Source organism: Moschus berezovskii, chromosome 10 (assembly GCF_049115385.1).
Source record: "Moschus berezovskii isolate FMDL1 chromosome 10, NW_MosBer_1.0, whole genome shotgun sequence".
NCBI lineage: Eukaryota > Metazoa > Chordata > Mammalia > Artiodactyla > Moschidae > Moschus > Moschus berezovskii.
Genome location: NC_142469.1, coordinates 110,534,705 through 110,557,702, shown reverse-complemented (window position 1 = coordinate 110,557,702; position 22,998 = coordinate 110,534,705). Strand labels below are relative to the sequence as shown.

At 50.8% G+C, this 22,998-nt stretch overlaps 1 protein-coding gene across 4 annotated transcripts in view; it reads left to right on the top strand.

Moving 5' to 3' along the window:
- Positions 1-22,998, top strand: part of WDR27 (WD repeat domain 27) — a 151,262-nt gene that overhangs the window by 11,710 nt on the left and 116,554 nt on the right. For all 4 annotated transcript variants that reach the window (XM_055433681.2, XM_088840913.1, XM_088840914.1 and 1 more), the window contains exons 3-13: positions 7,147-7,288; positions 9,090-9,214; positions 9,610-9,723; positions 10,755-10,806; positions 11,441-11,511; positions 14,419-14,539; positions 15,600-15,696; positions 17,697-17,797; positions 18,593-18,660; positions 18,865-18,986; positions 19,088-19,170. In XM_055433681.2, the coding sequence (XP_055289656.2) occupies positions 7,147-7,288; positions 9,090-9,214; positions 9,610-9,723; positions 10,755-10,806; positions 11,441-11,511; positions 14,419-14,539; positions 15,600-15,696; positions 17,697-17,797; positions 18,593-18,660; positions 18,865-18,986; positions 19,088-19,170 (1,096 nt within the window). The remainder of the gene's footprint in view (positions 1-7,146; positions 7,289-9,089; positions 9,215-9,609; positions 9,724-10,754; positions 10,807-11,440; positions 11,512-14,418; positions 14,540-15,599; positions 15,697-17,696; positions 17,798-18,592; positions 18,661-18,864; positions 18,987-19,087; positions 19,171-22,998) is intronic.

Genomic DNA, 22,998 nt, shown 5'->3' with positions numbered 1-22,998 from the left:
AGGGCAAAGGCCAATAGAGTTTTGTCAAGAGAACACACTGGTCATAGCAAATACCCTCTTCCAACAACACAAGAGAAGACTCTACACGTGGACATCACCAGATGGTCAACACCGAAATCAGATTGATCATATTCTTTGCAGCCAAAGATGGAGAAGCTGTATACAGTTAGCAAAAACAAGACCAGGAACTGACTGTGGCTCAGATCATGAATTCTTTATTGCCAAATTCAGACTTAAGTTGAAGAAAGTAGGGAAAACCACTAGACCATTCAGATATGACCTAAATCAAATCCCTTATGATTATACAGTGGAAGTAATAAATAGATTTAAGGGACTAGATCTGATAGACAGAGTGCCTGATGAACTTTGGACGGAGGTTCGTGACATTGTACAGGAGACAGGGACCAAGACCATCCCCATGGAAAAGAAATGCGAAAGAGCAAAATGGCTGTCTGAGGAGGCCTTACAAATAGCTGTGAAAAGAAGAGAAGCGAAAAGCAAAGGAGAAAAGGAAAGATATAAGCATCTGAATGCAGAGTTCCAAAGAATAGCAAGGAGAGATAAGAAAGCCTTCCTCAGTGATCAATGCAAAGAAATAGAGGAAAACAACAGAATAGGAAAAACGAGATCTCTTCAAGAAAATTAGAGATTTCAAGGGAACATTTCATGCAAAGATGGGCTCGAGAAAGGACAGAAATGGTATGGACCTAACAGAAGCAGAAGATATTAAGAAGAGGTGGCAAGAATACACAGAAGAACTGTACAAAAAAGATCTTCACGACCAAGATAGTCACGATAACGTGATCACTGACCTAGAGCCAGACATCTTGGAATGTGAAGTCAAGTGGGCCTTAGAAAACATCACTACGAACAAAGCTAGTGGTGGTGATGGAATTCCAGTTGAGCTATTTCAAATCTTGAGAAAGATGATGCTGTGAAAGTGCTGCACTCAATATGCCAGCAAATTTGGAAAAGTCAGCAGTGGCCACAGGACTGGAAAAGGTCAGCCTTCATTCCAATCCCAAAGAAAGGCAATGCCAAAGAATGCTCAAACTACTGCACAATTGCACTCATCTCACACGCTAGTAAAGTCATGCTCAAAATTCTCCAAGCCAGGCTTCAGCAATATGTGAACCGTGAACTCCCAGATGTTCAAGCAGGTTTTAGAAAAGGCAGAGGCACCAGAGATCAAATTGCCAACATGCGCTGGATCATGGAGAAAGCAAGAGAGTTCCAGAAAAACATCTATTTCTGCTTCATTGACTATGCCAAAACCTTTGACTGTGTCGATCACAATAAACTGTGGAACATTCTGAAAGAGATGGGAATCCCAGACCACCTGACCTGCCTCTTGAGAAACCTGTATGCAGGTCAGGAAGCTACAGTCAGAACTGAACATGGAACAACAGACTGGTTCCAAATAGGAAAAGGAGTACGTCAAAGATGTATATTGTCACCTTGCTTATTTAACTTACATGCAGAATACATCATGAGGAACGCTGGGCTGGAAGAAGCACAAGCTGGAATCAAGATTGCTGGGAGAATTATCAATAACCTCAGATATGCAGATGACACTACCCTTATGGCAGAAAGTGAAGAGGAACTCAAAAGCCTCTTGATGAAAGTGAAAGAGGAGAGTGAAAAGGTTGGTTTGAAGCTCAACATTCAGAAAACAAAGATCATGGCATGTAGTCCCATCACTTCATGGGAAATAGATGGGGTAACAGTGAAAACAGTGGAAACAGTGTCAGACTTTATATTTTTGGGCTCCAAAATCACTGCAGATGCTGATTGCAGCTATGAAATTAAAAGGCGCTGACTGCTTGGAAGGAAAGTTATGACCAACCTAGATAGCATATTAAAAAGCAGAGACATTACTTTGCCAACCAAGGTCCGTCTAGTCAAGGCTATGGTTTTTCCCATGGTCATGTATGGATGTGAGAGTTGGACTGTGAAGAAAGGTGATCACCGAAGAATCGATGCTTTTGAACTGTGGTGTTGGAGAAGACTCTTGAGAGTCCCTTGTACCGCAAGGAGATCCAACCAGTCCATTCTAAAGGAGATCAATCCTGGGTGTTCATTGGAGGGACTGATGCTAAAGCTGAAACTGCAATACTGTGGCCACCTCATGCGACGAGTTGACTCACTGGAAAAGACTCTGATGCTGGGAGGGATTGGGGGCGGGAGGAGAAGGGGACGACAGAGAATGAGATGGCTGGATGGCATCACCGACTCTGTGGACATGAGTTTGAGTGAACTCCGGGAGTTGGTGATGGACAGGGAGGCCTGGTGTGCTGTGATTCATGGGGTCGCAGAGAGTCGGACACGACTGAGCAACTGAACTGAACTGAGCTGAATTGAAACATCAATTTTCGCGCAGACATAAATTTTGAAAGTGAAGTGAAGTGAAAGTCGCTCAGTTGTGTCTGACTCTTTGTGACCCCATGGACTGTATGGTTCATGGATTCTCCAGGCCAGAGTACTGGAATGGGTAGTCTTCCCCTTCTCCAGGGGATCTTCCAGACCCAGGAATCGATCCTGCATTGCAAGCAGATTCTTTACCAACTGAGCTATGAGGGAAGGCAACTCTTGTGGTAAATATGAAGGGGCAGGATCGCTGGGTTGTGTGATGAGTGTGCCTCACTTTGTAAGGAAGTGGCCCTAGCAAAGGGTGAGAGTTCCCCTTGCTCCGCGTCCTTGCCAGCATTTGGTTTTGCCTGTTCTGGATTTTAGCCATTTTGACAAGTGTGCAGTAGTATCTTACTGCTGTTTAATTTGAGTTTCCCTGATGGCTTACGTTTCATACCTGCCACCTGCGTATCTTCTTTGGTGAAGTTTCTGTTAAGGTCTTTTGTCCATTTTTGGATTCTCCGGGCCAGAGTACTGGAGTGGTTTATTCTCTCGTGTCTTAAGAAGTCTGTATATTTTGGATAACAGCCTGTGGTTTTTGTTTTTATTCTCTTGATAGTGTCTTTCATGGAGCAGAAAATTTTAATGTTAATGAAGTCCAGCTTATCAATTCTTACTTTCATGGATCATGTCTCTTGTGTCTTATCTAAAAAGTCATTGCCAAACTCAAGTCATCTCGAGTTTGTCTATGTTGCCTTTTGGAAGTCTGTAGTTTCTCCCACTGTACTGCCTTTGTTTCTTTATGAGTGGTCTGCTGATTATCTCCGGCTCTGTCGTCTCTCCCAGTGATCTGTTTGTCCTTTCTTTTGCCAACATCACACAGTCTTAATCAGTGGAGCTTTAGAGTAAGCCTTAAGCTCAGTCTTCCACTTGTGTTATTTTACAATATTATGTGGCTGTTGTGTCTTTTGCCCTCACCATGATAAACTTCAGAGTAAGTTTGTTGATTTCATTTGAATTATGCTGAATCTATAGATCAAGCTGGGAAGAACTGACGTATTAATAATATCGAGTCTTCGTGTCCATGAACATGGACTATGTCTCCATTAATTTAGTTCTTCATTTATTTCTTTCCACAGAGTTTTAAAATTTTGCAACCTTGTGTACATGGAATAAACCCCACTTGGTCATGGTTATAATTCTTTTTATAAATTGTTTGATTTGATTTGGTAATATTTTAAATATTTGGTGAGGATTTTTGCATCTCTGTTCATGAGGGGTTTTGATCTGTGGTTTTCTTCTCTTATGATTTTGTGTGGTTTTGGTATCCAGGTAATGCTGACCTCAGAGAAGGAGCAAGGAGGTAATCCTTCTGTTTCTCCTGAAAAGAAGTGTTTCCTCTAATTTTTCTTCTGTTTTCTGAAAGACATTTGGTAGAATTGGCAACATGCCCCTCCCTCCCACCTTGGTAGGCTGTATTTCTTTTTCAAAGCAGGAATTTGTTAAAATCCGCCCCTTGCATTTTAAAGGGAAGAAGTGCATGGAGTGTCACCTTATGGCTTTTGGGTCTGTTCTCGGAAGTACTTTGTGGCAGGATGGAATTCTTTGCTCTTCTCCCAGTAAGATTGTTCCATTTATGCCCAGACAGTAATGCATCCGGTGGCACCATTTTTGTGCCCCAGCCCATAAGTACTTTGCTTCTCAGGTGCTTCACTGGGTCAGTTGGGAGCGTAGCTGCCTTCACTGGAGAAGCAGCCTTGGTGCTGGAGTCCTCCCTCTCAGCCTTCTTCTTCTCTGATTGGAACTCTTCGTTGCCTCATTACTCTCTGATGTCTGAGAAGATGTTTTCTTTTTTGGCAAAGTGTGTCTCTCTTTTGTCTTGTCCTTCTCATGGGAAGGTTGGTGCAGATGAACCCACCTGCCATGGGCATAGGAGGGACTCTCCTGGGCCTCCCACTTGAGGCAGAGCTCTCACAGCAGAAGGCATGCTGTCCACCTGAGGTAGGCTTGAGAGCACCCCTGCCTCCTGGGGCGATCACCGCCAGTCCCCACCCTCCCCGGTGTGTCCTCTCTTCCTGTGCTGTATTCACACCGACTCCCCATCCTCCCCGGTGTGTCCTCTCTTCATGTGCTGTATTCACACTGATTCCCCACGCTCCCCGGTGTGTCCTCTCTTCCTGTGCTGTATTCACACCGACTCCTCATCCTCCCCGGTGTGTCCTCTCTTCCTGTGCTCTGTCCACACCGACTCCCCACCCTCCCCGGTGTGTCCTCTCTTCCTGTGCTGTGTCCACACTGACTCCCTAACCTCCCTTGTGTGTCCTCTCTTCCTATGCTATATTCACACCGACTCCCCACCCTCCCTGGTGTGTCCTCTCTTGCTGTGCTGTATTCACACCGACTCCCCATCCTCCCTGCTGTGTCCTCTTTTCATGTGCTGTGTCCACACCGATTCCCCACCCTCCCCGGTGTGTCCTCTTTTGCTGTGCTGTATTCACACCGACTCCCCACCTTCCCCAGTGTGTCCTCTCTTCCCTCTGCTGTATTCACGCAGGGTCTCAGCCTGTTCACACCAACTCTGCATCCTCCCCGGCATGTCCTCTCTTCCTGTGCTGTATTCACACTGACTCGCCATCCTCCCCGGCATGTCTTCTCTTCCTGTGCTGTGTCCACACCGACTCCCCATCCTCCCCGGTGTGTCCTCTCTTCCCTGTGCTGTGTCCACACTGACTCCCCATCTTCCCCGGTGTGTCCTCTCTTCCCTGTGCTATGTCCACACTGACTCCTCATCCTCCCCGGTGTGTCCTCTCTTCCTGTGCTGTGTCCACACCAACTCCCCATCCTCCCCAGTGTGTCCTCTCTTCCTGTGCTGTATTCACACTGACTCCCCATCCTCCCCGGCGTGTCCTCTCTTCCTGTGTTGTGTCCACACCGACTCCCCATCTTCCACGGCGTGTCCTCTCTTCCTGTGCTGTATTCACACCGACTCCCCATCCTCCCTGGCGTGTCCTCTCTTCCCTGTGCTGTATTCACATTGACTCTCCATCCTCCACGGCGTGGCCTCTCTTCCTGTGCTGTATTCACACCGACTCCCCATCCTCCCTGGCGTGTCCTCTCTTCCCTGTGCTGTATTCACATTGACTCTCCATCCTCCCCGGCCTGTCCTCTCTTCCTGTGCTGTGTCCACACCAACTCCCCATCCTCCCTGCTGTGTCCTCTCTTCATGTGCTATATTCACACCGATTCCCCACGCTCCCCGGTGTGTCCTCTCTTCCTGTGCTGTATTCACACTGACTCCCCATCCTCCCCAGTGTGTCCTCTCTTCCTGTGCTGTGTCCACACCGACTCCCCACCCTCCCCGGTGTGTCCTCTCTTCCTATGCTGTATTCACACCGACTCCCCACCCTCCCCAGTGTGTCCTCTCTTCCTGTGCTGTATTCACACTGACTCGCCATCCTCCCTGGTGTGTCCTCTCTTCCTGTGCTGTGTCCACACTGACTCCCCACCCTCCCCGGTGTGTCCTCTCTTCCCTGTGCTTTGTACACACCGACTCCCCATCCTCCCTGGTGTGTCCTCTCTTCCTGTGCTGTGTCCACACCGACTCCCCATCCTCCCCAGTGTGTCCTCTCTTCCTGTGTTGTGTCCACACCGACTCCCTGGCGTGTCCTCTCTTCCCTGTGCTGTATTCACATTGACTCCCCATCCTCCCCGGTGTGTTCTCTCTTCCTGTGCTGTGTCCACACCGACTCCCCATCCTCCGCGGCGTGTCCTCTCTTCCTGTACTGTATTCACACCGACTCCCCATCCTCCCTGGCGTGTCCTCTCTTCCCTGTGCTGTATTCACATTGACTCTCCATCCTCCCCGGCGTGTCCTCTCTTCCTGTGCTGTGTCCACACCGACTCCCCACCCTCCCCGGTGTGTCCTCTCTTCCTATGCTGTATTCACACCGACTCCCCACCCTCCCCGGTGTGTCCTCTCTTCCTATGCTGTATTCACACCGACTCCCCATCCTCCCCGGTGTGTCCTCTCTTCCCTGTGCTGTGTCCACACAGGGTCTCAGCTATACTGCTGTCTCTTGTCTTCTTGTCTTTTCTTCATCCCTCCAGTCCACTGGTCATCCCCTCCCTCCTCCAACTCAGCCTCCTTGGCTCGAGCCTCTGTTCTATCTCCTTTGGAGTGTTTTGGTTTCCTCTGTGCCCCTGCCCTTGTCTCTCCTCTGAACCTTCAGAAATGTGTGTTCCTGAAACCCAGACCCGGCCACTACATTCCTCTACATGCACAGAGCTGGCCTGTGGTTTTCTGTGGCTCCGTCCTGGCTCCCTACGTGGTTGTCAGGGCATCAGTACGTGGCCTCAACTCCCTCCAGCTTCGTCTTCTTTCTTTGTTCATACCAGCTCTTCCGTAAACACGCTTTGCTTTCTCAGCTTCTCTTGCCAGACCCTTGTTACTGTCCTCATCCTCCAGCATTTAGCACAGCTGTCACCCCTCTGGCATGGAGTGGGGATGCTGTGTGCATTGGTAATTAATAAGTAGGGAAAAACAGAAGGAAGAGGTAATCATTTGACTTGTGTGCCGTTAGTGATACTAAGTAATGGTGAAATACTTAACCCAAGAGAGTAATTTAATGGTACATGAACAGTAATTTTAATAGATGAAATAGAAATGAATATATGAAATACATGTTTGAAGAACTCAATCCATTTAATTTCTTAGGGTTGAGGTTATGTTACATTCTTTTTTATTAAAAAATGTTTTCTATAATCTGTGGTCTTTTTGATTTTTGTTACTCTCTTCAGCTGATGATCCTAAAAGGACACCGTCAGCCCATCACCGCTGTGACATTTGGGAGCAGAGAGAGCCCGCTTCTGGTCTGTTCTGCATCACTAGATTGTGTCATGATGTGGGGCCTGGATGAGTGCAGACAGGAAGAACTTCAAGGTGATGGGGCTTTAAACACATTTAAAATGCACAAAGGGAATGACTCATTTTAGATGCACTTGGTGACACAAGGTGTTTTGGGATCATTTTTGATGCCTTTAACCTTGAAACTTGGTTTCTAAGCTGGATGTCCTGTGTGGGAAGTAGACTGGGCCACTCAGAACTGCCGATCTTGGCTGACACCGCGGTTCATTAATTTTCATCTTAAGACTGTCTGTTTCTGAAATCGGTGATTTTTGTGGAATTCTGAAAGTAGCTTGACAAGTTGAAATATTCTTCCCTCACTGAGACAGTGGTGAGTCTGCAGCTTAGAGTGGGAGACAGACTGTGAACCAGCAGACAGTTGTGGCAGCGAGTAGGGAAAGGACCTCAGTGCGGGCGGGGACTGCGGCGGGACCTGCTCAGCGCTGTGGGTTCTGCAAGGGCAGGGTTTGGGCCGGAGGAGGAGGGTCAGAGCAGGAGCCGCTGACTGAAGAGCTGAGAACCAGCCCATGTGGTTGGAGCTCAGTGATGTGAGGAGAGTTTTATCAGGTGAAGTCAAAGAGTTGGGTGGGTCACAGAACTAGAACAAATACTTTAAAAATTTGTATGGAAACATGAGAGAAACAGAGAAAACCTTGAGAAATAAGGATGGAGCTGGCGGAATCAGGCTCCCTGACTTCAGACTATGCTGCAGAGCTGCAGTATTCAAAGCAGCGTGGAGCTAGCACTGAAGCAGATGCCTCGATCAGCAGAACAAATGGGGAGCTGGTTTATTTGTTCTGCTTGCTGCTGCTTCTGCTGCTGCTAAGTCACTTCAGTCGTGTCCGACTCTGTGCGACCCCATAGACGGCAGCCCACCAGGCTCCCCCGTCCCTGGGATTCTCCAGGCAAGAACACTGGAGTGGGTTGCCATTTCCTTCTCCAAAGCATGAAAGTGAAAAGTGAAAGAGAAGTTGCTCAATCATGTCTGACTCTTAGCGACCCCATGGACTGCAGCCCACCAGGCTCCTCCATCCATGGGATTTTCCAGGCAAGAGTACTGGTATCTAAATGCCTCCTGCCTGCCCACCCTGTAAGATTTCCTTGGAGGTGGGGTTTCTCTGGTTCCTGGATGTGTCCGAGGCCTGAGGGTGCCTGGGGAGGTAGGAGCACGTGCTGAGCACAGCGCGGCAGATCTGTGTGGTGGCCCCCAGGACGGAACAGCAGTGTGGTGGGTGCACGTTCTCCTTCCTGTGGGCTCTTGACAAGTGGCTTTAGTCTCTGGGCCAGACTGCGGTGGGCACTGAGCCTTTGCTGCCCAGTGGCGGGCTGGCCCAGTGACCTCACTTGAAGGTAAGGCTGCAGGCTGGCTTGCAGCATCACTGTGGGCCTTGTAGGCCAACCTGACACCTCCTTCTCCTGGCGGTGGAGAGGGTCTGGACTGGAACTGAAGCTCAGATGGGCACAGCTTCCCTTCTGCCTGCTTGACACAGGCCATGGCTGGTCAATGGCTGGGTCTGGAGCCAGGGTGGCCGCAGGGAGAAGGAGGGAGGGTTGGGACCCATGACTCGCCCAGGGTGTGTGCGTGGGTGGTTCCCCAAGACACGTTATCCTTCCTGATGTGGACTCACTTCCCTGTGGCCAGTCCCTGGGCTCCATGTATTTGTAGAAGAACTTTCCAACGTTTTTAATTCTCTTGAATTAAAATCAGACCAAGGCTCTTGCACTTCTGCACATAGTCCTAGAGCAGAGGGCTTTGCTGCCAGCATTTTCCAGAGGTCATTGCGGGCATTGCTGAGTGGTCTTGACAGGCCGACACTGATGACGGAACTCCCTGCAGGGCGACTTCCACGGGGGACCGTTCTCGGCGCCCTCCTGGGAAGGGTGCTGTGTCTGAGGCTTAGTCCCGACGACCAAGTGGTGGCGGTGTGTGCGGGGAACAAAGTACTCATGCTGGACCTTGAGGTGAGGCCCCCTGGCGCGACCTTGAGGTGAGGTCCCTGGCGCGGGCCCCTGGTGCGACCTTGAGGTGAGGCCCCCTGGCGTGGGCCCCTGACGCGACCTTGAGGTGAGGCCCCCTGGCGCGACCTTGAGGTGAGGTCCCTGGCGCGGGCCCCTCCCACCTTGTCTCGCCAGCACATCTCACTGGGCCTGCTTCTGTGAGGGTGTTGGCCTGGGGCCGCCCTGGACTCCCTCTTGGCTGGGTGTCTGAGTTTTAGCTTCCAGGTTTATATGCTGGAAGTTTCACATTTGGGTGAGGGGATTATGTAGAAACGGTTTTCTGTGGGATTCCTGTAACTTCTTAATAACAATAATGACCAGAGCACTCAATGCCTGACCTTCCTTCACCAATCCCCCAGAGCCGGTCCACGCTGGCTGAGCTGGATGGTCACCACGGCCCAGTGACTGCGGCCGAGTTTTGTGCTTGGCAGACACACATCCTCATCTCGGCGTCCGAGGACAGAAGCTTCAAGGTATGGGGCGGGTGTCAGAATGTCGGGGTGTATGAACGCTTTGCGCTGTGCTTCTGGTTCCTGGCCACTGCCACACGTGAAACGTGTGAGGGATGACTGCCCTCAACCTGAGTCTGATGTTTTGGCCGGTCACCAGGCGAGTGTGGGAAGCCGGGGCCCACAGCACCATCTGCTGACTCCAGGGGGTAAAGTCTGGCACGGGACCCTCCTGGAACTGGGGCCTTGCGGGGACTGGCACCTTAACTCACCTCCATGGTGTTCCCTGGGGCCGCTTTCCAATAGCAGAAGATTCAGTCAGAACTCAACTGGGCTTGAGAGGAGAGTAACTCAAAATACAAGCTCAGGCCCCATCCACCTCCCAGTCAGTTCACTGTGGTCATTACCTGGCTGAGACATGAGGATGTTGTATGTTGTAACTGAATGAAATGGGGGGTGAGTAGCAGCTGTCTGCAGACAGAGAGAGGAGGGAGACTGTAAATACTTCCCTCATCGCCTTGAGGTTTCTGCCACCGACTTGACAAAGGTCCCCTCCCCACTCTGAGGCAGCAGTTGGGGCTGGAACCCCAGCTCCCCGCTCACCAGGGGAGCCCTAGCTCCCTGCTGTGGAGGGCTGGCTGTGCGGAGCCTCGCTTCTCTGTGAGGCGAGGTGCTGGCGTCCTTGCCCACAGGGTGTGTGAGGGTCGGAGCTGCTGTCTGGAAAAGAGGAGTGCGAGCCGTCTTCACGTAACTGGCCCCTTCCAGTCTTCCCACCTCATCTCGAGCTGTTGCTGAAGTGCTGGACCTATCCCCACCCTTGTCTTGTTTGTGTCTTTCAGACCCACAGGGTGACCCTTCTGGGAATGTTTATCTCCTGTGTGGTTCTGATGGCTTCTGTTGTCTTTCTATGGTTTTGTCACTCATATCCTTGTTATTTTCTCCTTTAGATAACTATTCCTGTAAATTTAACAGGTGGTTGGTAGAATATTAGTTTGAGCTGTAGCAATAACAGCAATGCTTGTGCTTCTTCTGAGGGAATGTGTGTCTGTCCACAGGTCTGGGACCATCGCACGGGATCGCTGGTGCACGACTCACCAGTGTTAGCAGGTAATGTGGGCCCTGTTTCTTGTCTGTTGGCCATAATGTGTGTCTGTCCACAGGTCTGGGACCGCCGCACGGGCTCGCTGGTACACAGCTTGCCAGTGTTAGCAGGTAGTGTGGACCGTGGTTCCAGTCTGTCGGCCGAGTGCACGCAGTGCATCCTGGCTCGTGTGTTGCTCTTTACGCCAGAGCGGCACTGCCCGTCGGGTCCCTGTGTCGCTCGTGGAGAGCGTGTCATATCGTCTACTGTCTATCCACATGTTGGAAGAGTTCACACAACAGTTAATCCTTTTGAAACTTTTAACTTAGAATTAACTGTATGCTTGGAGTCAGAGCCTCTTGTGTCTCAGAAAATTGGGAAATCATGTTGGCGGCCCTAAGAAAAGTGCTGTCTGCCTCCGCTGTCGCATGGAAGCAAGGCCCAGCGCCATGGCCTCTGCCGACAGAGCCAGTGGATGTGGCTGGGAGTGAGGGCCCGGCCTGGGTGGGCCGTGGGCCGCTCCTGAGCCCTTTCGGGCAGCCGCGCGCTTTCCCCATGCTCGTCCTGGCGCCAGAGACCCCAGAGTGTCACACGGGCGGGCTTGGTGCTGAGCAGGGCTGGCAGGCGTCCAGTCTAAGGGCTCTGTGCTCCCTTCCGCAGCCACGCCCCTCCTGAGTCTGCTCGTGGACCCGCAGAGTCAGCAGCTGGTGGCCGGGGGCACGGACGGCCAGGTGAGAGCCACTGTGCAACTCCAGCTTGCAGACATTATTGTGATGGGTGAACATGTGTACAGAGGTGTCTGTTTCAAGGCTGCTTTTATCCGTGGCTGAGGCCAGACTGGCTGCAGGAAACGGGACCTTCTGTAAAGGCTAGTACAGCCCTAAGTGTCAGCTTTATACCTTTTGAGAGGTTTGAAGGTACTTGGTCTTTTTTAAAACTTAGTTTTTGGGTGAGCAATTGAAGTTTACTTTGCAGGCTATGGGTACCATTCTCTTTTTAAAAGTGGCTGTTGGACTTCCCTGGTGGATCAGGGTAGTCTGCCTGCCAATGCAGGGAACATGGGTTTGATCCCTGATCTGGGAAGATCCCACATGCCACAGAGCAACTAAGCCCGTGAATCACAACTGAGCCTGTGCTCTCGAGTTCGGGTGCTGCAAGTACTGAGCCCATGGGGGCAACTGCTGAAGCCTGTGCACCTCGAGACTGTGCTGTGAAACAGGAGAAGCCCCCTCAGTGAGAACCCTGCTCACCACGGCTAGAGAGCAGCCCCTGTTCTCTGCAACCAGAGAAGCCCCCTCAGTGAGAGCCCCGCTCACCACAGCTAGAGAGCAGCTCCTGTTCTCTGCAACCAGAGAAGCCCCCTCAGTGAGAGCCCCGCTCACCACGGCTAGAGAGCAGCCCCTGTTCTCTGCAACCAGAGAAGCCCCCTCAGTGAGAGCCCCGCTCACCACGGCTAGAGAGCAGCTCCTGTTTGCTGCAACCAGAGAAGCCCCCTCAGTGAGAACCCTGCTCACCACAGCTAGAGAGCAGCCCCTGTTCTCTGCAACTAGAGAAAAGCCCACGTGGCACTGAAGACCCAGCATGGCCACAGCAAATAAACATGTGAAGAGAGTGGGTGTTGGCATGATTCGGGAGGATGCTGTGTCAGGCTGTTTCCCAGCCTTCCTCCTGTGTGCCTCTGCTTTCATACTGAGCTCTGCTGGCACTCTGTCCCCAGATGCGGGGGCTCCCCCCCAGGTACATGTTACCACAACCCCAGCAAGGTCCTGCTTTGACCTGGTCTGGCACCATCTGCCTGGAGGTGGTTAGGGGCTCATCTCATGAGCCTGCATCCTCTCCACCCCCACCAGTCCCAGGGAGTGGGTCTCCAGGTCACCCACAGCTTCCGTCTGACTTCGCACAAATTGGAGGTTCCCACGACCCCTTCCTCTCTTGGTTCTGTTAACACAGGTGAGCAGCCAGATGAAGAGCTGCAGGGGTGAGGTCGGGAGGGCCTCAGCACAGCAGCTTCTGTTCCCAGGATGTGGGGAGGGGGCTCTGCTCCCCAGGGAGGTGTTTTCACCTGCCTGGAGCTCCTGAACCCGCACTTTGGGGATTTTTATGGAGGCCTCATCGCTTAGGCACCATTGATTTGATCCTTGGCTGTGGGTGATGGAAGCCCATCTAGCCCCCCTCCCCAGAGGTCAGGGGTTGTTTCCCTGGCAACCAGCCCCCATCCTTAAGCAAACTGAGGGCTTTCCAAAGGTCACGTCATCAACCTAACAGTGGTACCGTGGTCCCTCCATGATCAGGAAGCCCCCAGGGTTTTAGGAGCTCTGCACCTGGGCCGGGCCGGGCCCAAGACCAAGTGTCTGCTTCTTGTTACATCACTGCAGCCGCTGAGAGAGCTGTGTCCTTCCTGACAAAGCTGACTGCTAAAGGGCGGAAGCAAAGTTAGCCAGGCCAGCAGCGGCCCGGCTCTCTCACCCCGGGTGTTGTAAAGGATGATTATGTAACGGCCGAGCTCACTTGCAGCCCTGTGCATGCACGTCACCAAGTGCCCACTTGGCCGTGGGCCGCTTCTCTTGTGTGAGCTCCGTCTGGAAAGCCCTTGAGGCCGCGTTCTGGCCACCGCACCAGCCCGGAGAGGACAAGCGTGTTTACAGTTCCTGTGGCGCCTTGAGAACTCTTCTGGAAGGCTTGCGACTTGCCTGCCCTGGGTTCAGTGAGCAGTGGGATACAGCACGACGACCGCCATCACCTGTGTGAGGCCTCCAGGGACACATCGGCTGCGCTCACAGTGCTGGGTTTTCAGAGGCTGGGCGTGCAGTGCCGGGCACAGGAGCACACCTGCTCTCGGTCCATGCTGTGTATAAGACGTGTGACCTCGGGGTCATGTCACCCACTTCTGTGCCCTTAGGAGGATGCCTCCTGGGTCAGGGGATGGGGAGGGTATTGGAGGTCAGAAAGGAAGAGCTAGGGGCCTCTGAAGGGCCATCTCTCGTCCTGTTGGCTCCCTGCTCACTCTTCTCACTGGCTACCTGCTCTTCATTGTCATGTCTGGTGAGACCCATGTCTAGACGTGTTCCTGCGTGTCTAGATGTGTTCCAGCCTGTCTAGACCTGTTCCTGTGGGTTTAGATGTGTTCCCGCGTGTCTAGATGTGTTCCAGCCTGTCTAGACCTGTTCCTGTGCATCTAGATGTGTTCCCGTGTGTCTAGATGTGTTCCAGCCTGTCTAGACCTGTTCCTGTGGGTTTAGATGTGTTCCCACATGTCTAGATGTGTTCCCACATGTCTAGATGTGTTCCAGCCTGTCTAGACCTGTTCCCGTGGGTTTAGATGTGTTCCCGCATGTCTAGATGTGTTCCCGCATGTCTAGATGTGTTCGCGCATGTCTAGATGTGTTCCAGCCTGTCTAGACCTGTTCCTGTGGGTTTAGATGTGTTCCCGCGTGTCTAGATGTGTTCCAGCCTGTCTAGACCTATTCCTGTGCATCTAGATGTGTTCCTGCCTGTCTAGACCTGTTCCTGTGCGTCTAGATGTGTTCCCGCGTGTCTAGATGTGTTCCAGCCTGTCTAGACCTGTTCCTGTGCATCTAGATGTGTTCCCGCGTGTCTAGATGTGTTCCAGCTTGTCTAGACGTGTTTTCCTTTTACAGCTTTGGATCTTCAGTTTGGTTGAAGCGCACCATTACCGCTGTGTGACGCATGTTGACCTGAGGAAAAAGAGAGAGAGTTTCTCCACTAGGAGGGCAGAGTCCAAGCCAGGTGCGTGGCCAGGTGATGCCCTGGAGCCCCTCCCATGGAGTTCACAGCCCTCGTGACCAGGGGTGGGGGAGGGGGAAGCCAGGGACCTGGAACCAGGCAGGACGCGGGAGCAGACGGGGTGCGGGCGGTGGGGGCTTATCTTGCTGCCCAGAGGGCTCCTGTTCCTCCGCCACCCAGCGCTTCCTGGCTTCTGCGGGTGGTGTCGCAGCAGGGCCACCCGGGAGTCCGGGGCTTCTCAGCTGAGTCTGATTGGCTGGCCCGGCCCCTCCTCCTGCTTGTCACCCTCCACCCGTGACCGTGGTCAGGTGCTTGAATATCTAGGGCCACCGCAGGAGGAGCCGTGTTTTTCCTGTTCTGACTTGCTTGAGCTGCAGGCTGTCTGTCGCGGCAGCCGCAGCCGTTCACTTGCACGTTGCAGCAAACATGTCTCCACTATGCTCCCCTGCGCGTTTATCCTTATTGTGGTCTTTCTTTTAGCATGAGAGACACGTGTAACATGTATGTTAGTAAATGGCTTTAAGCTATTTCTTCTTAAAGTGGGTCAGAAATTGCCCTTATCCAGTGGATCTTAGGCTTCCCTTGGTGGCTCAGATGATAAAGAATCTGCCTGCAGTGCAGGAGACCCAGGTTCAATTCCTGGGTTGGGAAGATCCCCTGGAGAAGGGAATGGCAACCCACTCCAGTACTCTTGCCTGGAAAATCCCATGGACCAAGGAGCCTGGTGGGCTACAGTCCTTGGGGTCGAAAAGAGTCGGACATGACTGAGTGGCTGGCACATACACGGATCTTGAGCCCACAGTTGGTTTCTAAGCCGTTTCCTCCCGCCCCCTTCCTGCAGGTCTATCCTTAAAACTCCTTCTCCCTCCCTCGCAGGCTCGTGACGCAGGGTCTGTGTTGTATTTCCAGACTTGTGCTTTATAATATACAAGACCAAGGGTTTTTCTTGATTCATGATCTGTGTTACGCCAACAAGGTGCATCTCCCACAGTGCCCCACGGGGTCAGCTGTCAGCCTTTACTGTGACCAGTCATTTTGATGTTGCATCTCAGATTGTCAGTAATTCTGTCCGTAGAAGGTGGTCAGCCTCCGTCCATGAAGGCCCCAGAAGCAGGAGAAGAGACTGAAGTGGCCCTTCCTGTCCTGAGCCTGGCAGCCTGCGACTGTGGGTTGTAAGTACTGTGAACTCCACCGAGCCCTTATGGAGAAAGCCTCCTAGATTAGGTTCATTTTTTCTAGAACGACTATAACCAAATTATTTTTGTCTGTATGAGTAATAACTAAGTGTTCTTAGAGTTGCATAGTTTAAGCCTTAAGGTTGATAATCTTGATCAATTATTTTTAACTATTTAATAAAGGAAATGAAAATGAAATTGAAATTAAAAGATGCTTCCTCCTTGGAAGGAAAGTTATGACCAACCTAGATAGCTTCCCTGGTAAGCGTCTGCCTCCAATGTGGGAGAGCCGGGTTCGATCCCTGGGTCAGGAAGATCCCCTGGAGAAGGAAACGGTAACCCACTCCAGTATTCTTGCCTGGAGAATCCCATGGACGAAGAAGCCTGGTAGGCTACAGTCCACGGGGTCGCAAAGAGTCGGACATAACTGAGCAACGGAACGGAATGGAATGGAGATAGCATATTAAAAAGCAGAGACATTTCTTTGCCAACAAAGGTCTGTCTAGTCAAGGCTATGGTTTTTCCAGTGGTCATGTATGGATGTGAGAGTTGGACTGTGAAGAAGGCTGATTGCTGAAGAATTGATGGTTTTGAACTGTGGTGCTGGAGAAGACTCTTGAGAGTCCCTTGGACTGCAAGGAGATCCAACCAGTCCATTCTAAAGGAGATCAGTCCTGGGTATTCATTGGAAGGACTGATCCTAAAGCTGAAACTCCAATACTTTGGCCACCTTATGCGAAGAGTGGACTCACTGGAAAAGATTCTGATGCTGGGAGGGATTGGGGGCGGGAGGAGAAGGGGACGACAGAGAATGAGATGGCTGGATGGCGTCACCGACTCGATGGACATGAGTTTGAGTGAACTCCAGGAGTTGGTGATGGACAGGGAGGCCTGGCGTGCTGTGATTCATGGGGTCGCGGAGAGTTGGACACGACTGAGCGACTGAACTGAACTGAATAAAGGAAATGAGATTATTTTCATTTACTTCACCCACTGAGGCTGATCTTGACTTCTGCAATAGGGGAAAGGGTGACATTATCATAACTCATCCTAAACTTCTGCCATCTGTGTCATATTTCATACCTTTAAATTTGACCCCAAATGAATTTTAGTTATTTCTTGTTTTATAGAATATTTTAAATATTTGGGAACACCAGGGAGCCACTGTTTTACTCTGACTAAGCAGATACGTCATGATTTCATTCCCCTTGGCTCTGCACAGACTGCAGAGAGCTCCGGTGATGACTAAGGCCTGCCTTTGGCTCTGCTGGGGCAGGAGCCCTGAGGAGGCAGCTGGTGCAGTCAGGGCCCCTGCCTGGTCTGGACGTGAGCTGACTAGGGGCTCTGAGGCCTTGCGTCCCCACCTTTGCTCAGGGAGAGTGACCATCTTTCTGCTCAGGCTCACGGGATCTCCCTGGGGCTGGTGTTGGAGGCTGAGGATCCATGAGCAGCCCAGGGAGTTGGGGCTGTTGGAGGCCCGGTGGCCGAGGTGTGCGTGGGAGGGAGGTGCCTGAAAAAGCTGCTCTGATTCCAGGTCTGCGAAGCCAGAGGAGGCTGGCCAGTCAGTTTCCAGACTGTGTCTAGCTTGTAAATCAGAAAACAAAGCAGCAGAGACAGACCTGTCTGTCCTGGTGTGAACGCCTCTGTCGGTTAGTCTCTGCTTTGTCAGCTCCGCTCGGCAGGGTCTTCAGGTGCAGCTGTGGTGCAGGTGTGGCTCTGGCAGGGATGCCCATCTGTGCGGGGGTCTTGCGGAGGCCACAGGTGCCTACCTCTGGTGACCTTAGAGGAGAGGAAAGCCTCAGGCCAGAGCTGAGTCGGGCCCAGCTTGGAGCCTTCTGAGTTCCACCTTCCCTGGACGTGCTTGAGGTGGTCTGAGATGGGGCCGGCACCCGAGACTCGGGCAGGGGACCCTCAGGTTCCCTGAGGCCCGGGGTCCCTGCCACTCTGGCTGAGGAGGACGGTCAGCACATGCTTTTCTCTCTTCCTTTTGAAATTAGCCTTTCTGAGCCCGCCAGCTGCTTGTGGATTGGAAGCTCTGCTGGTTTGTTCATATTTAACTTGGCAAGCTTTGAACTGGAGGCTGTTTTACATTACAAGGGTAAGATCTACCTTCAGAGAATCTTTGATACAGATAGCTTGTAATTTTAACGATTTCCTTTGTCTGACATTCGGGGGGTCACGGTGGGTGCCCGTCACTGACCCCCAGGGACCAGGCTCCTGGGTTACCTGCACCACGCTGGGTGTCCTGGAGCCCCCCAGCCCCTCCTGCAGCCTATCACCTGCCCCTGGTCCTCTGTCTCCCCCTCCTCCTGGGGCCCAGCTACATCCGGGACCTGAAGTTGGCCCTGTGTCCCCGCCACAGCCTTGCTGGAGCGCCTGGTCACCATCACAGCTGTTGGGCTGAGTGATGGACTTCTTGCCTTTCCCGGTGTCCGCATGCCCGCAGGCTTGGTCCCCACTGGCCCCTGAGCTGCGTGGAGACAACGGACTGCTGCCTGCTGCCCCGTGTGCACACGGCCTGGCCCGCGCCGTGCTCCCCAAGGGCTCCTGGTCCGGGCCCTCCTCCTGGGGAGTCCCCTCCCTGTCATCTGTCTGCGCACGTGACCTCTGCTGGTCCCGTTGTCTGTGCCTGCCTCCCGGTTGGTTTTTCAGTCTGTTAAGGTCCCACACCATGTATCCTGGGCCTGGCTCGGAGTCCTCGCAGGGACGCTGCGCCTCCCGTGCTCTCGCAGCTGTGTGTGGAGCTTGGTCTGTGGGCTGGCGCCGGGGCAGCTCTGCAGGGGCAGCGGCCTGTCCGCTCTGTCCTCACGTCCCTGGCCCTGGCCCCGGCCCATGTGCAGGCAGCACCTCGTGGCCTTACGTGTGGCCTGTTTTCTCTTTGCCGGGAATGAAGACTTCCGGAGCCTCAGCATACAGGTTGCTGGATCGTGCGCTGTGGCGAGCAGAACCGGCGGTGGTAAGGTGAGTTGTGAGCTGTGCCCTGAGCGAGGCTGGGGTGGTGTGCCCTCCCGCTGCAGGTTATCCTCCCTTCCGACGTGCTCTCGCGGCTGCGCACCATGAGGCTGTGTGTGAAGGTTCAGGGGTCACACACATCTGCACAGGGCACCCAGTAGCACAACTAAAGTGCCCACAACCACGACCGATTCTCTGAACCCGTCTGCACAGGTCCTCTGCTTGCTCACATCCATGTTCAGGAAGGAGACCACGCTGGTGGAGGTGGACCCTGCTGCTCTGCTGAGGTCCCAGCAGTGCCCCCGCCGGGGACCGGGCCTGTCGGTGCTGCCCAGGTGCGGAGTCGTGCGAAACTGTCTTTAAGATGCACGTTTCCCTGAAATAACTCTGTCACGCAAGTTTGCTGTCACAGACCAGGACTGTGTTTTTATTTTAGCTCCTGTGTCTTACCAACCTCTCTGCTGTACCTGGGACTTGTTAAGGAAAAAAGAACCAAGCCGCCTACTCAGAAGCAGTCTGGTGAGTATAACGCAGTCTGGAGTGCAGAATGTAGGTGTCTGTTCAGCTGCACTCTGTCTCTTTGTGGACTCACGTTCATCGAGGTGAGAATTCAGTGCTTTTGCTTCCTTTGCTTCTTCCTTTCTTTGCCTCTCGCGTGTTGACACAGTTTTTGTGGTGGGGAATATGGTGGGCATTTATTCATGACTTGGGTATAATTCTTAGGAATTCAAAACATGAGAAATACTGGCAGTGGTTTCTCTGGGTTGATTTCCTTTATGTTGACTAGTTTGATCTCTTTGGAGTCCAAGGGACTCTCAGGAGTCTTCTCCAGCACCACAGTTCAAAAGCATCAATTCTTTGGCAGTCAGCCTTCTTTATGGTCCAAGTCTCACATCTGTACGTGACTACTGGAAAAACTATAGCTTTGACTATATGGAGCTTTGTTGGCAGAGTGGTATCTCTGCTTTTTAATATGCTGCCTAGGTTGGTCATAGCTTTTGTTCCAAGGAGCAGGCATCTTTTAATTTCATGGCTGCAGTCACCATCTGCAGTGATTTTGGAGCCCAAGAAAACAAAGTCTGTCACTGTGCTACTCAGTGAATGCTTGTTGTTTATCTATTTTACGGACTTCCCTGGTGGCTCAGACGGTGAAGAGTCCACCTGCAATGCAGGCGACCTGGGTTCAATTCCTGGGTCAGGAAGATCCCCTGGAGAAGGCAGTGGCTACCCACTCCAGTGTTCTTGCCTGAAGAATCCCATGGACAGAGGAGCCTGGTGGGCTATAGTCCGTGGACTCAAAGAGAGTCGCCCACGACTGAGTGACTTAACGCTTTCCCTTATTATCTATTTTATATATGGCAGTGTGTATCTCTTCACTTATTTCTTGTGTGTACTTTTTACTGTGGTAAAATATAAATTACATAAAATTTACCGTATTAACCATACTTGTGTGTACAATTCAGTGGAAGTAAGTAACTCTATAACTTTGGGCAACATAATAAGTATTTTTGAATCATTTTCTTCGACAATACCCCAAATAATGTTATGTATAGATTTCTTTTAATATTCTTTGGGAAAACTTGTGGACTAACAAATATTAATTAAAATTCCTAATAGTTGGAATAACACTAGGTTGTTCAGAGAGTATTCCAAAATCCTAACTATGTTTTCACTCAAAGCAAATTACTTGTGGGGTGAACTCTGTTAAAAGTGATGCCGTCCCTCATACCCTAGAAGGGCAACTTGTTTTGTCAGCTGCGCTGAGGACCATGCTCCCCAGTGTGAGCTGATACCAGACCTCTGTGTGGAGGCCTGCTGTGAAATGAGACTTGGGATTGTCTTTCTTTTTTTAACCAAATTCATTTGCATTTTGTTCTTAGATATATTTTACTTAGATCGGCCCTTCAAATGGAATTTAAGACTTTTTTATTTTATTATTTTAAATTTATTTTTAGTTGAAGTATTAGTTGATTTATAATGTACCAGTCCCTGCTGTACAGCAGAGTGATTCAGTTTTACACAGACATATACATGTGTATATTTTTAATATTCTTCTCTGTTGTGGTTTATCCCAGGAGATTGGATGCAGTTCTTCCTTGTGCTATAGTGGGACCTTGTTGTTTATCCATTCTAAATGTTGTGTGTGTGTGTGTATGTGTCTGTGTATGTGTGCATGTCTGTGTATGTGTATGTGTGTATGTCTGTGTGTATGTGTGTATCTCTGTGTGTGTGTGTGTATATGTCTGTGTGTGTGTGTCTCTGTGTGTCTCTGTGTGTGTGTCTCTGTGTGTTTATGTCTGTGTGTGTGTGTATGTGTACACGTGTGTGCGCGTGTGTGTATGTGTGTATGTCTGTGTCTGTATGTGTATGTGTGTATGTGTGTGTGTGTCTGTGTGTGTCTGTGTGTATGTCTGTGTGTGTGTGTCTGTGTGTGTATGTGTGTGTGTCTCTGTGTGTTTATGTCTATGTGTGTGTATGTGTGTGTGTATGTGCACATGTGTGCGCGCGTGTGTATGCGTGTATGTCTGTGTGTGTATGTGTATGTGTGTATGTCTGTGTGTGTGTATGTGTGTGTCTCTGTGTTTATGTCTGTGTGTGTATGTGCACGTGTGTGCACGCGTGTGTATGCATGTATGTCTGTGTGTGTATGTGTATGTGTGTATGTCTCTGTGTGTGTCTGTGTGTATGTCTGTGTGTGTGTGTCTGTGTGTGTATGTGTGTGTGTCTCTGTGTGTTTATGTCTATGTGTGTGTATGTGTGTGTGTGTGCACATGTGTGCGCGCGTGTGTATGCGTGTATGTCTGTGTGTGTATGTGTATGTGTGTATGTCTGTGTGTGTATGTGTGTGTGTCTCTGTGTGTTTATGTCTGTGTGTGTATGTGTGTGTGTGTGTGTGCACGTGTGTGCGCGCGCGTGTATGCGTGTGTGTATGTGTGTATGTCTGTGTGTGTGTATGTGTGTGTCTCTGTGTATGTGTGTGTATGTCTGTGTGTGTGGATCTCTGTGTGTTTGTGTGTGTGTGTGTGTATGTGTGTGTGTTAGTCGCTCAGTCGTGTCCTAGTCTTTGGTATCGCATGGACTGTAGCCCAGCAGGCTCCTCTGTCTTCTGGAATTCTCCAGGCAAGAATACTGGAGTGGGTTGTCATTCCCTTCTCCAGGGAATCTTTCCAACCCTAGGATTGAACCCACGTCTCCTGAATTACAGACAGTCTCTTTACTGTTTGAAGCATCAGGGAAGCCCCTAAATGTGATGCCCCTTCTGCTAACCCCAGATTCTCAGCCTGCCCATCCCCGCCTCACTCCTCCTGGTAACCACCGAGGTCACCAGGAGGTCTCTGTGTCAGTGAGTACGTCTCTGTTTTGAGAATAGGTTCACGTGTGTCGCATTTTAGACTCCAGCTGTAAGTGCTGCCATGTGATGTTGTCTGATACTTGCTTCAGTTAGTGTAATCTCCAGGTCCATCTGTGTTGCTGCAATGGCATCGTTTCATTCTTTTTATGGCTGAGTAATATCCTGCTGTATAAACGCACCACATTTTCTTGATCCATTTGTCTTTCCATGGACATTTAGGTTGTTTCCTTGTCTTGGCTGTTGTGAACAGTGCTGCTGTGAACATAAGGGTGCGTGCATCTTTTTGAACGATAGTTTTGTCCAGGTTTTTTTTATGTTTTTGGTTGCATGGCAAGAATCTTTCAGGATCTTAGTTTCCCGACCAGGGTTTGAACCTGGGCCCTGGAAGTGAAAGTACTGAGTTCTTACCACTGGACCGACAGGGGATGCCCTGCTAGGATGTATCATTTTGCTCCAGATGACTGTACATGCTGTACTATGCTTCACAACTAAATAATATGTAAATTGTGAAACAAAACTTTAGTGAGAACAGTCATATAAACAGTAAGGTTTATTACAGAGATTATAATTTCTCTGTATCCAGGGACTGGTGAAATTTTAAAGCATTGACTTTTTATGATAGCTTTATGTATTGTTTAGAAAATATTCATATGGAATATTACAGAAGATGACTGATTTTAGTGATTCTGTAATCTCAAAATTTGTTTCCCTCCTCTTACAAAAGCATAATAGAAATAGCAAGGTTTCCTGGTTCGTCTGGGATTTCCAGTCCCTCCCAAGGGTCTCTGGGGGCCCAGCTCCCTCCTCGGGGCCTCCATGCCCAGTGGGGTTCCGTGAGCTGTTGATGGGAATATGTCTCGGTTTCCGTTCTGTTCCGTTCCGTCGCTCAGTCATGTCTGACTCTTTGCGACCCTTTGAAATAGTTCCAAAGCAGAGCTGAATTTCTTTGTTTTAAAATAACGAGAACTGGTTTTAGGAGTATTCAGTGTTATGTA